At 40.0% G+C, this 16,321-nt stretch overlaps 2 protein-coding genes and 1 non-coding gene across 4 annotated transcripts; 2 read left to right on the top strand and 1 right to left on the bottom strand.

Annotated features, from left to right (window-relative positions):
• Positions 1–44: 44 nt before the first annotated feature.
• Positions 45–2,502, top strand: LOC105274662 (protoheme IX farnesyltransferase, mitochondrial). 2 transcript variants are annotated; one of them, XM_011330969.3, is made up of 7 exons: positions 45–196; positions 332–452; positions 540–789; positions 975–1,170; positions 1,271–1,446; positions 1,642–1,959; positions 2,038–2,173. In XM_011330969.3, exons 2-7 carry the CDS (start codon positions 375–377, stop codon positions 2,040–2,042), a joined length of 1,023 nt encoding a protein of 340 aa, XP_011329271.1. In that variant the 5' UTR covers positions 45–196; positions 332–374; the 3' UTR covers positions 2,043–2,173. The 2 variants fall into 2 exon arrangements, with proteins under 2 accessions (XP_011329271.1, XP_011329270.1); XM_011330968.3 differs by having other exon boundaries at positions 47–196; positions 2,058–2,502.
• A 30-nt stretch (positions 2,503–2,532) lies between these two features.
• On the bottom strand, positions 2,533–10,101 carry LOC105274661. The gene is made up of 9 exons (XM_026973809.1): positions 6,544–10,101; positions 4,837–5,134; positions 4,492–4,651; positions 4,201–4,396; positions 3,529–3,777; positions 3,298–3,443; positions 3,129–3,208; positions 2,867–3,025; positions 2,533–2,728 (listed from the first exon to the last, which is right to left on the bottom strand). The coding sequence occupies exons 1-9, from the start codon at positions 8,466–8,468 to the stop codon at positions 2,573–2,575; spliced, it is 3,369 nt and encodes a 1,122-aa protein (XP_026829610.1). The 5' UTR covers positions 8,469–10,101; the 3' UTR covers positions 2,533–2,572.
• Positions 10,102–11,253: 1,152 nt separating this feature from the next.
• Positions 11,254–16,126, top strand: LOC105274668 (the record flags this gene model as incomplete). Its single annotated transcript, XR_003407271.1, has 4 exons — positions 11,254–11,332; positions 12,174–13,335; positions 13,574–14,882; positions 15,120–16,126. It is a non-coding gene; the product is annotated as a disks large-associated protein 5 (transcript).
• Positions 16,127–16,321: the final 195 nt, after the last annotated feature.

The raw sequence follows: 16,321 nt of genomic DNA, 5'->3' as shown, positions 1-16,321 counted from the left end.
CGCTGCTTGACGCTTGACGCGTCCTGTCTGAATCAGCCTTAAATGATGCGGTCAGGTGTGATCGCGCTCGTATATAGTATGCTCTTCTCGTAACCGGTTTCGTTGGTCGTTTCGAATGTTATTCGCGGTTCTGTTACACTTACGTAACAGTGAATATGTGGCGTGAACAATTAAAATCATGTTGACATATGACTATGTAAGTACAAAATTGTTTTTAGCCGGAAACGGAGAAGCTAATTAGCTCTTACTTTCATGCTGTCATACGTTTGTAGGTTATGACTAGATGGGATTACCTCTCTGCTCTAATATCTATTTTATTTTTTGTATTTAGGTTAATGGGAATAAAAAGCAGTTAATTAGCGTTAAGGGTTATCATGTTACTTATTCTTCGTCCAATAGGAATCTATCGGCACGTACCATGCAGCTTTGTGCCAAAACTTTCTATCCTCATGGTATATAACATTGGAACCAAATGATGTAACTTATTAAAATGTATTTTCTCTACAGGCTCTAAAGATACCTTAATTTGTTTTCCTTAGTGTTCTGGCTCCCCGAAACACAAATCGACAAAAGCTGCATTTATGGAAAAACCAACACAAGTGTTGGAGAATGATCGATTACAGGTTACCGCAATAACTTCAGCAATACCTTTCTCCGTTGAGAAAGATGTGTGTAGTAAAATTAAGAAAGATCGATCTAAGGTAGAAGAATCAGAACAGACGCCAATAACCATCGATTATAGCAAACTTCACAAGGACTATCTCAAATTGTCCAAGATTAAATTAACATGTATGTATACATACATACAAACATCACGGATTTGAGACTTGATATAAGGATCAATTATAATTAATTGTTATATAATTCCGAAGAAAGCAAACCTTTAAATCAATATTTAATATTGTACATTAGAGTTAACGATGTAAATCGTTACATCGATCTTTCATTGAATCATATAATTCTCTTCCTCGTAGCTCTTGTTGTGGCAACAACTATGGCAGGGTACGCACTAGCTCCTGGAGCACTCGACATTTATACACTTGCAATGTGTTCCGTTGGCACGGGCTTAGTCTCGGCCACGGCGAATACGATTAATCAATTTTTTGAAGTTCCTTTTGATGCGCAGATGTCACGGACGAAAAATCGAGTATTAGTACGCGGTCGTTTGACGTGAGTCTCTTCAGACAGCTTGCTTATTCAGGAAAAGTAAGCTTTATAATGTATAAACCGAATTGTTGAATAGTAATAAGTGAATATTGTGTACTATCAGGCCTGTTCACGCAGTAGGATTCGCAGCGATATCTGGTATACTCGGATTATCGATACTTTATCATGAAGTAAATGGTATAACGGCAGCGTTAGGTGCTGCTAACGTTGTCTTATACACGCTCATCTACACCCCCATGAAACGGATCAGTATTGGTAATACGTGGATTGGCTCAATTGGTAAGTATATTTTATACACATACACGTGCGCACGCGTACACACGCAGCGCTTTCCATTTTAATTTCCTTAGATAGATATTTTAAAAAATATGAAATATACAGAAAAACGTTTCAGATAAAAGTTATTAATTCTATCAAGAATTAATTAATAAATAAACCCATAAAGGGGATTACTTATAATTTTGTTCCTTACAGTAGGTGCTATACCTCCACTTATGGGCTGGACGGGTTGCACTGGCGATGCCCTGACATTAGGTGCTTGGATCTTGCCCGGTATTTTGTACGCGTGGCAATTTCCGCATTTTAATGCCCTCTCGTGGAATTTAAGACCGGATTACTCACGAGCCGGCTATCGAATGATGGCCGTCACGAACCCAGATTTATGTCGCAGAACAACCGTGAGATACACGGCTGTTCTAATGGCTCTGTGTTACTTGGCTCCTGTGGTGGATGTAACTCACACGTGGTTCGCACTAGCTTCGACACCTCTCAACGCGTATTTTCTTTATCTAGGTAAAACGTGTATTTTGCATGTGTGTGTGTGTGTGTGTGTATAGGTACGCACTATGCATGAAATTTTCTCAACGTTAGAATAATTCCAATTATTTTAGCTTGGAAGTTCAACGAGCATTCGGATAGCGCTAATTCTAGGAAATTATTCCGATTTTCGTTGCTTCATCTTCCCTTATTGATGGTGTTGTTACTCTCGAGTAAGAAGTGTTGGACCAGCACCACGGAAAAGCAGGGAGATAAGGTTGTGTCCTCTCACAACGTGCCGCCAGCAGCAGCAGCAGAGAAAAGCAATCCGTTGAGTATTTTTACATCCATCGCATCAGCAACTTCAACTGTACAGTGATACTGTTGGACTTGTCGGACTTGACAGTACAAATTGTTACAGCTTCACAATGTATTGTAGATCTTTGAGATTCCTACATTACCTCGTTAGTCTCGTGTAAATACGATATCATGTAAAGTACGTTGTCTAATCGTATTTTAGGCTTAATATTAATGTAACCAATAAACTGACGCGATGTCAGATCGATACTTTTGTAGGACAGCAGTGAGATTTAAGTAGGAAGAGAAATTGTATTCCGTATAATTCTATTTAAAATACTTTGACATAACGTTATATTACATTTTCGCTTTTACGTTTCGCCTCGAATTCCTTCGCCATTTGTCTTCTAGTCTTCGTCAGATTTCTGTGACCGGGACAGTCCAAATTCTCTATGTAACATTTGTTTCGACAGCACTGTCGACATAATTTATACTCGCACTTGAAACCCTACGAACACAAAAACTGATGTATTAAAGTACGATCCTCAATATATTCTGATATCTTGAATCTTTGTATCTTGAACCCGTAGTCAAAGCATATCCGATACAGTAAGGTACCACAACAATCGAAAATGTTTCAACGAACCAGGGGATTCGGACAGTCGTGACATCGATCCGAGCTTCTCTTGGGAACCGCAGTCGCTCGGTTTGGCCTTCGTGCTATTCGTTTAAGCTTCTTCGAACGCTTTCGCGATATTTCGTTTCCGTCCTCGTCTCTGTATTCTCGTTTCTGTGGTGTGCCTTCCTGAAAATTATTATTATTTATTATTTTAGACGTTGAAAAGGATGTTATTCTAATTTAGTATTGTAATGGAAGAAACAGCACAATTAATCATCGATTTATTTACCTGTAACTTCTGTGCGTGTTCCTGTGGCAGTTCTCGTACGTAAGGTTGACACAACCACGGCGGCAACTCTAAATTATAATCTAAAGACATCAGAGAAGAGAGAGAGAGATACGTAAGTGCGATCTAATAAGTGAAACTAATGCTTCCTTAAATATCAAATTATTATTACCCGTCTTTTCTGTGTGCCACACCATACGTCCTTCATGGTACGGTAGATAACGATCTCGCAGGGCGTGTGTGATATTTTGAAACGCTTCCAGAGTGGAGTTGGTGGCTAAATTCTCTCTTTCCTCTCGATTCTCTGCTAAAGAAAATCTACTCTCTAATTAAAAGCATACCGTGCACACGTATAGGATTAAAGTGATTTGCGATTCGCTGTGATCGATAAGCTGATACATACACATGATGGAACAATTTGAACAGATGACCGCGGATGTACGAGGTCGGCGCCGAATATTGCTTCACGAGCTCCAGATATTCCAGGGCAGGCTCCCAACAAGCGGGGTAACAAGACTCGAATATGTACGGATTATAGAGATTCCCCTCCGCCGACATCACGCCCTGTACTTGGGTCTCCTCGATGCACCGATGCAAGTCTTGCATACATTGTACGTTGCCATTAGCGATTACAGGAATTTTCACGGCATCTCTGATTACACACAAGCTATTGTGTATTAACTGCACGAGACGACATTTCTCTTACAGCTCTAAATTCAACGACGCCTAACGAAGCGTCATTATTTGAAAAAATGAAAACACTTTTATTACATAATTCGACCCCAAGCTATCCTTGAGCCTACTCTGAACTTGATCCATTCAGCGGTTATTGAGATCTAATAAATCTGCGAAAGCGTCGCTTCGCGTAAAAGTGTCACGGTGCGGTCTCGCTGCGCGTAACTTGACGCGAGACACTACCGTGTCTCTTGATAATAATAATTAATTGAGTACCGTTTACCGATGAATAATATTAAAAGAATAAAAGAATAACTGATCACATCAACAAAAATGAAACTAATTTCTGATTACACAATGAGACGTTGAGAGACAACGTCGAGCTGAGAACAAGAACTACCTCACGGCTTTAATATGCTTCCAAGACGCTAATCCGGTGAATGGACCCTTTTGTTCTCTCGTACGTCCGTGGACGGTAAGTAAGCTGGCGCCTGCATCCTCTAGCATACGAGCATATTCTACGGTACGATTAATTTCTGGAAACACTCGTAATTTACAGGTGACAGGCACTTGTAATCCATTCTTCAAAGTCGACACTGTGTATAAAGAATTTCCCATATTGTTACAGCATTATTAAAATATAAGGACTTGAATCTCTCCTCGCGAATTTAAACGAAAGAAACGTACGTACCGATTCTCCTCAATAAATCCCAGTCGTCCTGCAGGAAAGCTCCGTAATGACCGCGCTTTGCGATTGCCTGTGGACAGCCGATATTGATATCGATCGCGTCGCAATATGGTTCGGCCAACCGTGCAGCTTCTAGTAATATGTCTGGATCATTGCCACAAAACTAAAAAAAAAAACAAAAAAAAAACAATGAATTACTGTCACAGGAAAGTGAAGAGTAAGTAAGTCCTCCTTTTCCTTTCTCTCTTTATCTTTTACGTCTGTAAAGTATCTATTTATATAAAAAAAATTCATAAACATTCATTCAACTTGATAGCCAGCAGAGGCGCAGTCCTCACTGCGACAGACCTGAACGATCAATGGGCGATCTTCACTGGTATTAACGAGAGCCTCTCGCCTGTACTTGGGATCTCGGCAAAACACGGAGGAATGTAGCATCGGCGTGTAGCAAAGCTGAGCGCCGTGTCGCCTGCTGAGCAATCTCCATGCCAACTCGCTCGCGTCCACCATCGGCGCGACTACGCAGCGTGGTGAACCCAAATCTTCCCAAACGTTCATTGTCTTTGACACGGTAGTTCTTTTATCAAACGACTCGCTCGTGTTCGTGCTCGTGGACATTATCTGCACAAACGAATATCGAGCGAAATGTTATTCGCGACTACGAGATACAGAACTTTTGCGATATCTCTAGCGTGTACAAGTTTGCTGCGTGCGAAGAGAGTGGCGTGACGGTAATATCACTTCCACGAATACGGCAACTAAATGACATCGATTGCACTAATCCGATTAATGTCGTATGATCTAATATTGTAATGACTGTAATGACATTGTACAGTCTGATATCGTCTCTAATTGATCGTTAAAATAAGTTTAAACATTCTAATGCGAATTTTTATGCTGTGTAATGTCGTATTAAACACGTTGACATTTCTAATAAAGTGTGTGGGTGTGTGTGTTTATTTGTTTGTATGATATAAAAAAGTACTCCAATGTCGCCTTGAGAAATCTAAATTATAATACATATTATTTGTCATTATAATATCTTGTTAAAATTAAACTTTATGTAAAAGTGTTACTACATGCCATTTTAACAAAAAGATATTAACAAAAAAAATTTTAATTATATTCATTTATATAAATTCATTTATATAAAAATAATGATAAAGCAGACGATAAAAGTGCTTAATTTTAATCTGCTTTAAACACATTTAAAGATTTTGAAATATGAGACAAATATACATGTTATTATAATTTATAAATAAATATTAATGATACAAATCTTAATTAGAAATTATAGCACAAATTATAATTATTTTTTTATGAAGATAGAGTTATGAATTTAATCGAAAATAATTTAATAAAAGAAATTAATGATATTTTCGCATGTTTTTTTCGAATGAACTATTTTTGTCATGTTATAACAAATATAATTGTTATTTCATAATCATGCTTACATTATAAAAACAAGATGGGCATTATCAATTCTTAGCGTAACGAATGCCGTATATTTAAATAAGGAATATAAAGATTTAGATATATTGTTTATAAAATAGAATTTTATAATAATTTATATGGACAAAGGTTTTATATTAAGAATTTTTCTCTTTGCTAATATAACCACATACAAACACATTATGTGCATACACATAACACACACACACACACGCACGCACGTACGCAATATTTACACAATATTTATAACAAAATGGAAAATGTAAATCAGATTTATAATAAATACTTAATTGCTTAGTTTATACACACTCACAAAATTTTTAAATGCCGGACTATAAATATCTAGATTTTATTTAATAAACAACAAACAGATCATACAGAATGTCTGAACAGCTTCATTGAATAAAGTTACACAAATCTGATGAATCTTGTATCAGTGTGTGCATGTATGTGTTCAACGAAACTTTGATTGATCCATACTTTTCCACTTAAACGTGAACATATCCTCTACATATAAAGACATATTTTAGAACACTTTCAGAATTAGTTTTAGGCTTAGTATTCCTAAGAGCAACACCTGTACAGTGCTGATGATAACGTTACTCGCGTAACGGCGGAAAGGTGAAGGCCGAGCCCGATCGCGACGGCGACCTCGGTGTGGCTGGTTTTGAGAATTCAGATTCCGGTATCGGCGACAGTTGAGCAGTCTGCGCGACAATGTGCGAGCCGACCTTGAAGCGCGGCCTCTTCCTGGAGAGAGTTGCGCTTCGTCGAGTGCAGAGGTGGGCTTGACTTCGTTTGGACATCATCATGGAAGATGGTACTATCGGACCCAGAACAGAGATATCCCCAGGATTCGGCGGTACTCCTCTGATGCTGTGAATAACACGCGGAAGATCCAGGGCGGGCAGCCTCGTCGGTGGACGTGGATTGTGTGGCAGCATCCTCAATTCCGTCGTCATCGTCTCGACAACCTGATCTTGAGCCTCGGTAATGGTCGGCGCGACGTCCGGAGGACTGTCCGCCTGCGGAATCACCTTGTTGCCGCAGTGGCGACCGATCGTTGACAACGGAGTCGCCGACCTCTGCCTCGAGCTCTTTCTTAGGCGAGCCTGCAGAAACGTTTGTATCCTTCGCATCGCCCCACAGGACCGTTTCGCCACTTCGGGACGGTGTTCGCCGGCGCGACGCCTCTGTCGTCCGTTTCTGTCGTGCCTGCCTTCGGGGTGATTCATGATGCAGAAACAGCAGGACACCGGCGAGGGCGTGGAGGATGATTTCGCGTCCGGCGATTCTTTATTCTTCTTCGATTCCACCACATCCGTCGTGCGCGAAGAGGAGACTTCTATCGAGGTTTCGGTAGTGCGCGCGTCATACGAGAAGCAGAGGTGGAAGTTTCGATTGACCTTCATCGAGGAGAGTGTCTTCGTGCAGACGTTCTTGCCGTTCGTCGTTGCGTCGCCGCCATGCGTCTCTTCATGCGTCGAGCAAACGAACACATCCGTCGTTGCCGTTGTGCCTGCGGCGAGCTTGAACGGACCGTTTTCGCATAAGCGAGAGTACAAGCCTCGCGTGTTGACCATCTGGTTGATGTCCTCACCATTGCCGTTGCTACAGTAAGACGCACCACACAGACCAGCGGAAGACGTCGTCCTGGAGCCAATGGTAGCGCCGGTGGCGTTCTTCTCTCGCTTGCTACGCACGTACTCGTACGTGGTGAGACCGAGACAAGCGATATAGCCATGAAAGAAGCAAAGGTGTATAAGCAGAACTGCCGCGACAGTTGACAGAACACCGATCACAGTAATGAGAATGAGTGAACCAGTCCCAGGCATCGGCAATGCTGGCGACGGTGTTGTAGCGTTATTCATACTTGTACCGTTTGTACTGCTGGTGTTGGTCCAACGTTCGTCATCTATGACGAAGCGCACGTTGACGAGCACCAACTCGCCCAGGGCGAGCGCGGCGACCGCGAGTGCGACGATCAGCGTGGACGCCAGACACGCTAGGAAGGCCGCATAATTACGGCCACCAATGCAGCTGTTCAACCATTTGCAATGATGATCGAAGCGCGGCACGCACTTGTTGCAGATAGAGCAATGCTTGGTGCCTCGACCGAGCGCAGTGATGTTGCACAAGTGGCATCGGCCGTTCTCGATTACGTGCCGATGCCTCGTACGATCAAATTCGGGCACGATCTCACCGGCTGGCCGGGCACGCACCTCCGGGTCGGCCGGGTCTAGCAACAGCACTGTCAAATGGGCCAACACGTGCAGCGAGAATAACGTGGCGAACAACAGCAAGAGGACGAAGCGTAGATCGGGCAGGAACGGCGTTGTCAGCAGCACGACGAAAGTGCCAGTGAACACGATGAGCAACAGCACCCAGCCGACGATCTGTTGGGGATGCAGCGGCAGCTGCAGACCGTGCACACGCCGAAATCTCCTCTGCTCCGGCGGCACGTGCAACGTGTCCTGCGCGGAGCAATATTGGATGATCGTGCGCGTCGTGCAATTCCTGTTTAGCATTCCCGTCCTCTTCCTAAGGATATTATTTATCTTGGCTACACTTGTATGTCTGGTGTCATATCTATGACATTGACCTTACACAGTACTCCCTTTCTCTCACTCTTCTCTCTCTTTGAGATTCATCTCTTTTCTTTTCTGGTTTATCTATAAAGAAAAATTTACTACAAATGAAACTCATCACACTTTATCTTGAATGTTATTTAAAGGGCGGAGGACCAAGCTGTTCAAACGCAATCCCATCCTCAGGTATTTTTTCAGTGTAATTTAATGGCTATAATTTGATTCTTCAAGTTATTGTCAACCTTCATTCTTTTTCCTCTTCTTCTTTTAATTTATTTATTTTTCTGCTTCTTAATCACATAAAAAAGTATATTTTTGATTTTTCATCAGCATTCTCTCCCCCCCCTCTCTCTCTCTCTCTCTTTCTTTCAGAAATGTATTTTAAAACAGCTGAGTTTCCTTTCTTCTTTTGTATAACTTTCCCGTTTACTGCTATATCCGCCTGATGCGTATTAATAATTTGTCGCCGTCTTCCTTAGACGTGCGTAGAAAACTGTGTAGTCAGTAAGCTCGTCTACATCAGAAAATCGTCAATAACGTGATGCTATTAGGTTTCTACATTCGTGACACAAATTCGTTCCTCTGCCATTTAACGGAACAACTTCAATGATATCTCTTTCTTTTCCCATTTTATTGGTCGTTTCACAGCGCGGTTTCACAGTTACGAACGATCTTGGACGCGCCATTCTTGAATACGCTGAATCCTCCCGACGAATTGTCCCATGGACAGATGGTAAGCCAATTCTCCGCCGTTCGAATCGCTCGACGGCCGGCGACGCCTAGGCAAATCGATAAGTCGGTTTCCGCGGAAACCGTCCCCAGGGCCGTTGCTGTTATACCGAAGATTTATACACGCATGCGGCGAGATACAGCGAGTGTGCGCGTGTACCGCGCTACTGCGGCATTCCCGGATCTCCCGTAACGCAAGAAAATTGGTTAATAATACCGTGCGGAAAATAACGTTGCACGCGCGACGACGAGATTAATTAGACTACTATCGTTTGACGAATTTGACGTAACATAAGATTTCACAGTTTCAGTATATTGTTTTTTTTAATAGCAAGTCAAACTAACCTAACTACTACGATGTTACGTAACTACAGTGAAATGTAATTCAGATGTCAAAACTGTCAGACAGAACTTAAATTCCACGGAAACTAATAACAGAATATTTACAACGGTAGAAATACTTGCAATTTTGAGTAAAGTTGAACATCAATTGACTCCAATGCGCACAACGATGATCAAAACAAATACTAACCTCACCTTATAGTACCGAGACGTTCAGATAAAAGATAGCATGTTGAATCCATTAACGTCCTTTGCGCGTAAATCGATCACTCGATTAATGCGATATTATCGTGTTACTTGGGATTTTCTCGTTTCTCAATTGGCTGCTATCTCGAAAAAGTTGGAAGGGTTGAAAATATGTACACGAAAATTAACGTGCTACATCGATCAATCACGGAACACGACGTATCTAGATTATAGACGTAGGAATGATTGATGGAGATGCCATTATGCGAAAGTGAAATAAATCAATAAACACAAATAGTAAATAATAACATGTTATAAGTAATGCTACTTACGTATCTTTCGATAAGCGGTAGGGATATTGAGAAAGCAAGACAGAAAATATGATATCTATAGGTAACTTTTGTAACTGCATGCGCGCGCATGCGCATTACGTCAAAATGGAAAGATTGCGAAGGTCGATCTACCTTGTTGGAAAACGTCCTTTATGTCTTAAATTCTCATTTGTAGAATCCACTTTACTTGAACTGTAGTCCAGTAAGTCCAGTTAGCGTTGCAAATGTTACAAAACATCCTTCTTTTTATTTGAAAGAAGAAAAAAGCTCCGGGAAGTTAGCCGGACAACTTTTACTTTTTTAATTTTTTTTTATGAATCGTTTGTTGGTCGTTTGTCGGTTATTGTTGGCTTAATTAAAATTTGTGTTGGCTAATAGTTTTTTTTTTAAAAAAAGAAAATTTTGTGGGAAGTTAGCCCGACGAAAATTAATTTTTTATCATTTTCGGCTCAATCGATGCGCAATCGTTTGTTGGTCACAGATACACTAAATAAAACGTTTGTTGGTTTATTTATCTTGAAAAAAAATTGTATGCACTCCGTGAAACGGTGTAGTGTTCCTCATCTGCGCAGCCGTATGTAACAATGTAACACATCTTTATACGTCTAAATTTTTGCCTTGCTTTATTTGATTCCTTTGACTATAGAAACTTTTAACGCGATGGTAATTGCAGCATCGAAAATTCTCTTTATTGCTTGTGCAAAATAAAAAATCCTTTTCCACAAATAAAGTATAGATAGAAAGAAAGTCCGCTCTACAGGACTTTATATTCAAAATGGAAAAAAGTTAGAAAAGACAAGTGCAAGTTTTTAACTTTTAGGGCTTTGCCGCGTTCTGTGTGCGGAGCCCAAAGCTATGCTTCCGCCTTAATTTGGATTGGTGGAACTTTTTTCCCTAGGTTGAACTGACCAATGAGAGGCATGGCGCACGTCCGCCTAACGTTCAGCGCCATAGCAAACAATTTGAACTTTTGAAGTCATATTCAGTTGTGCCGTCACGTGATTACACGGACGTGATAATTTATCGGGCTGGCGATCGCGGATGTCGAATTTTAAACAACAATACAAGAATCCGCGACTAGGTTTCGGCAACGTTGATCACAATAGAAATGTACGCGCCTACAAGCAAGATAAATCGCGCAGGGAGATCGAACGCGCGCCTTTGATCAGACTCGTAAGCTGCAGGACGTCTCGGTGCCTCCGAGTGCGGAATACGGTGAGCCTTCAGCAAAATAGTCAATTATTTAATGGCATGATTTTCTCTAAATTAAACTCTCAGGGAATACACGATTTTACCGTTTCCCGTCTTGAAAGAGAGTGTCCTTCAAGGCATGTATCAAGACTTTTCACAGGTGTTTGTCTCGCAAGATGTTTGTTTCGAGAGATGTTTGTCTCGTACTGGCCTCCGTTTGAACATGTAACGCTAATTATTATTTAGGCCTTAGATAATTATTTCTTACATTATCGCGATAAAATTTGAGATAATCGATTCTGCCAATTTTTCTCGAGATAATCTTACTTATCAATCCCGTTCAAAACTATTCCATATTTTTGTTATTTGAGTGCTTTAGAATCTTCTTATTCTTCTTCATTTGCCGCTATTTTATGAGCTATACATTTGTCCCAATACTACATGCACTTTGGTAGCTCCCAAGATTCTAGTGTATAAAGTTTTATTTTACAGCTAACAATTGTGTAAAAATAAAGATAAATTTTCTTGGTTTGTTTTCTTCCCATGTCTCAAATTTTCAATAGTTGTAAAGAAATTGTTTTACTGTATTAGTAGGAAAAAAGTAATTTGATTGGAACATGTGTTCTAGAATATCAAATTGTATACATACGTATTATATTATAATTTTATAAAAATTGAGAAAGTACTAGAAAAAGAGATTCTTTTTATCAATAAATAAGAAAAAGAACTACATAATGTAATGTGTTCATATAATAAAATACGTACAGTTTTCTTATTACTCACTTTTGTTTTTATGATTATTTATTTTAAGAAAGCTATTTCTCTTAGCAATGTTGTATTGAAAAAGAAATGATTTTTTCAACAGGGAAATTGAAAAATGAACGTTTCCAGAAGTTACAAAAATGGAGGGAAGAACGTGACAGAAAGAAACAATTGGAGGCTGCCAAGAAGAAGCCTGCTTTTAAAGTTGGTGTTGTTCACCATTCTCTATCTTCTCCTTGGAATATAACATCCACAAAATCACCTACAAAAGCGAAGCAAGCAAAGCGTCAGAATGATGTGCCAAAACGGATTACCAGAGCTACGGAAAAGCGATTGTTGGCTAAGAATCTACTTATTAAGCAAGTAGCAACGGGCTCAAAAGACGTAGCTTCCACTTCGGCAAAACAGCATCTCAATTCAAACGCCCAAAATGTCAAAACATCCGATAAGAAGAAGCCAAAATCATTTGCTCCCGCTAATCACGAGTTCAGACCCCCATCTGGACTGCAAAAGCTGCCTCTCTTTGGTCTTGTACCAGTTGAGGAAACCCCGCAGGAGAAAGGAGATTCTTTGTAAAAGGCAAACAAGCTGACTTCAATCTATTCGACACAAATAACATTAAGAGTGAGCTGAAAGTCGAGCCGTCGGAAGAATTAAATACAAACATCTCTGGTAATAGTAGGAGTGTAGGAATCAAAACCTCAAGTCCAAAGTCGTCGTCGAATAAACGAAAATCACAGCAAAAGCTAAATGAACCGGTTCCCGATCTAAATAGCACGTTCGAAATCAAAGAAACAATAACAGCGTCAAGTAAACACGAGAATATAAAGAGAAATGCCCCGCAGGAGGGACAACCTTCATCGAACGATAACAATACGAAGACGCCATCGCGCGAGGCTGATTCAGCCGAGTCAGTTGATGTCAACAAAGGCAACCGCGATACGGAAAATCTCATTTCCTTCTCACCGTACCTCACGCTGAGTCGTGGCAAGAAAAACGCTAGGAAGGAGCAACAGCAGCGACTTGGCATCGGTCGTTCACCGTCCGACGCAATCCCGACCAAAGAGACCGTAATGAAAAACTTAAACATATCTGCCGAGGAGGAGGAACGCACTGCTCAGTACTTCAAGTATATTCTGAAAAAGGAGACCGACAAGTTCCAGGATCTGTGCAGGAAATGGTTGGACATCCAGACATCGGAGCAGGATGTACCAGAAGACGCTGCGTACGAAATCAATCAAGCGGTGGGGTAGACGAATTTGCTGGTAAATAAAAATTTATGATGTAATTGATAACAGTATATTTAATACGTTGTTCATTTCAGTTTGAAATCATGATTATTTCGTCCACAACATTTCATAGTTCTAATGCTATTGTGAAGGAAGTTTTGATGTAATATCATTATCTTTGTCTGAAGAGGACCAGAAACCTTGGTCGAAACGTTACAATTTGATTAATAAATTGAGCTTGCCAATTAATGGTCGAATAATTATTATTTTACAGATAAATAAAAAGTTCGAAAGGTTTCGCGGCTTGGTGCAGGACTGCGAAACCGGCAGGGGAGAGATGCTGGTCACGTGTAGGGACTTGCAGGGATTTTGGGACATGACGTACATAGAAGTCGCAAATTGCGACGCGCGATTCGCGAAGTTGGAGGAACGTCGCGACAGACAGTGGCAGGAGGACGACTGCACTGCTGCTAAGCTCGGTGCCTGCAAAAAGAAGCGAATGCCTGCGAAAAAACAGATCGCGCCAAACAGATCAAAGCCAAGCGCACTGCGGTCAATGATCTTAGCTGCCAGAAAGAAGAAGATGGAAACGGGAACAAGTCCACTGAATAAAGAAGATCCGCTGCAGGACGCGAATAAGGAGCGCGCCTTCACTTCTTCGCCGAGCAGTAGGAAATCCACGTCCTCCAAGGAAAACGATTTCATTCGGCGTAAGATAAGATCCAAATCCATCGGTTCAAACCCACGCAAGTCACCTTTCGCGCGAGACGAAAATGCGAAGATAAATTTGCTACAGTTGCATCGCGCTAGCGCGTCCAAAAAGCTGAGGAGTCCATTCGCAGCTATGAAGATAAGTCAAATGTGTAAGACGCCCGAGGTCCAATTGGATGACACGATAACGTACGTTAATTCCGGCCAAACGCCGGGTAAAAGTATATTAAAGAAATCGAAGGACCTAAGTAAGGAAGCTCGTATCAAATCTGCACACAAGGTCAATTTTGATGATGCGATAGTTCGAAGAAGGGAGGTTCCTCTTGATGAGGAAGCGCAGACTAAATTAAGCCTAGCCGCTGCGTTAAGCGGAATAGACAATCTCTAATTGGACGAATTAAGCGTGGAAGAAAGTATTAACGCTGAGAAAAGGTTGAGCTTCGAAGCTGAAGATTCTGACAATTCTATGAATTCCAATAGTTTTGATGAATTTGCGGTCGAGGTATCGATGCAGATCGAGAATCGACAATCCAAATCACCTGTTCAGAATACTTTAGATCTTGATGTACACTCGCGTAATGACGTAACGCTATCTTGTAAGAAAACGGCGACGGACGATGGAGAGATTGTAGCGTCTAGGAAACGTTCAAGGCATTGAACTCGACGTGTCAATATATCGGACGAGGAAGTAGAATATAATGTAAATGTGTTGCCTGCAACGCTGTTAAAAACTTAATGTCGGAACTCCCGTTAACTCGGAGACAATCTCAAATGCAGAACTGGAACGAGATAACGAGTCGGAAATAAAAGTACTTAGAAATAGAACCATCAGGACAAACGATAGTGTGAAGATTAACAGGACAAGCAAATTGGTAAAGCTGTGTTATTTTCTTATTATTGCTATGTAAACTCTTTAATTTATTTATTATGCATTTCTCATTATGTACGATATTATATATAATGTTTATATATTTTATTATATATTTTTCCAAAAATGTAATATATATACATATATATATATATATATTTAAATTTATTAACAACTTAAATGAAAATTTAAGCTTAACAGAAAATGTATGAACTATTTGATAACAGCTAATGTCTTCTAGATGACACGGAGAAAAGGAAGTGTTAGTAAAAAGGAAAATAAGAGTCCTGTGAAGACAAGTAGAAAGAGTTGAAATTGTTACAGGATGACAAAAATACAATGGAAAATACAATATATGATGTTGACAAGAGGAGAAGATTATCCGGAAAGTGTCGCATTTAAATTAATTTAATGGTAAAATGTCGGCGGAACTTATTGTTTTACATAATTAAACTTGTATTGATTTACTACCTTGTACGTTTATTTATATTTTCTTGCAGCTGAAACATGCTTAGTGTGTTCCGAAAACAAACTCGTGCTACCTATAACTCCACATGCCAAACGTCGAAGCAAGACTCCTTCAAGACTAAGTCGAGGCAAACGTACATTTGATGGCGATCTTATCTCATTGGATACACCAGAACCTCGTAAGTTCTATCAGTACAAATGTACAAAGAGGCATAACGATCAAAGAGGAGAGAGAGATATCGTATTAATTAAACACTTTCTTTCAGCGCCAAGGATCACGAGATCTCATATGAAAAATAACTAACACCTTTATTGTTTACATAGATATTTGTTACACGGTGTATTTATAAGAGACCGTACGTTATATTGAGCCTTTGTATAGTGATACGCATTACAGGAGAGCACATGGAGAAATCAGGACATAGTTAAAAACATATCGACGCACTTTTTTAACGTAATTGACAATTCTCGATATAAAACTTTCATAAGTGTTTTCTAATTTTATATATGCGAACGATATTTTTCCTATTAATTTAACATTTTAGCAATTGATCGATTTAGAAATAATAATTATATAATTTTTTAATGGAATAAATGTGTCAGTGGAAGGGTCGTTAAAAGAAGTTATTTATTATTATTAATTATACCATTTCTCCATTGTAAAAAGAAATAAAACTATGGAATATAAAAATTAAATTATTAATATCCTAATATATATTTACAGATGTATGAATACTAATGATAATAACTCTGTATAAATACAGACTGTTCTGTTGCTTATTGTCAGTGTTGGCAAAATTGTCCTGTCCTTTTTATCCACAAATTCTTGAATAAAGTCAGCACGAGTACTGTCAATGATAACTGAGCCACAAAATCAAGTATTTACAGGTCTGTTTACAGTCGCATGATGTCTTGTCAAAGGGCCCCCCATAATTTTTACGCTGTTGTCTCTGTGCTTGGTCTCGATACCACATT

Source organism: Ooceraea biroi, chromosome 11 (genome assembly GCF_003672135.1).
Source record: "Ooceraea biroi isolate clonal line C1 chromosome 11, Obir_v5.4, whole genome shotgun sequence".
Taxonomy (NCBI): domain Eukaryota; kingdom Metazoa; phylum Arthropoda; class Insecta; order Hymenoptera; family Formicidae; genus Ooceraea; species Ooceraea biroi.
This window is presented reverse-complemented; position numbering and strand designations above follow the sequence as displayed.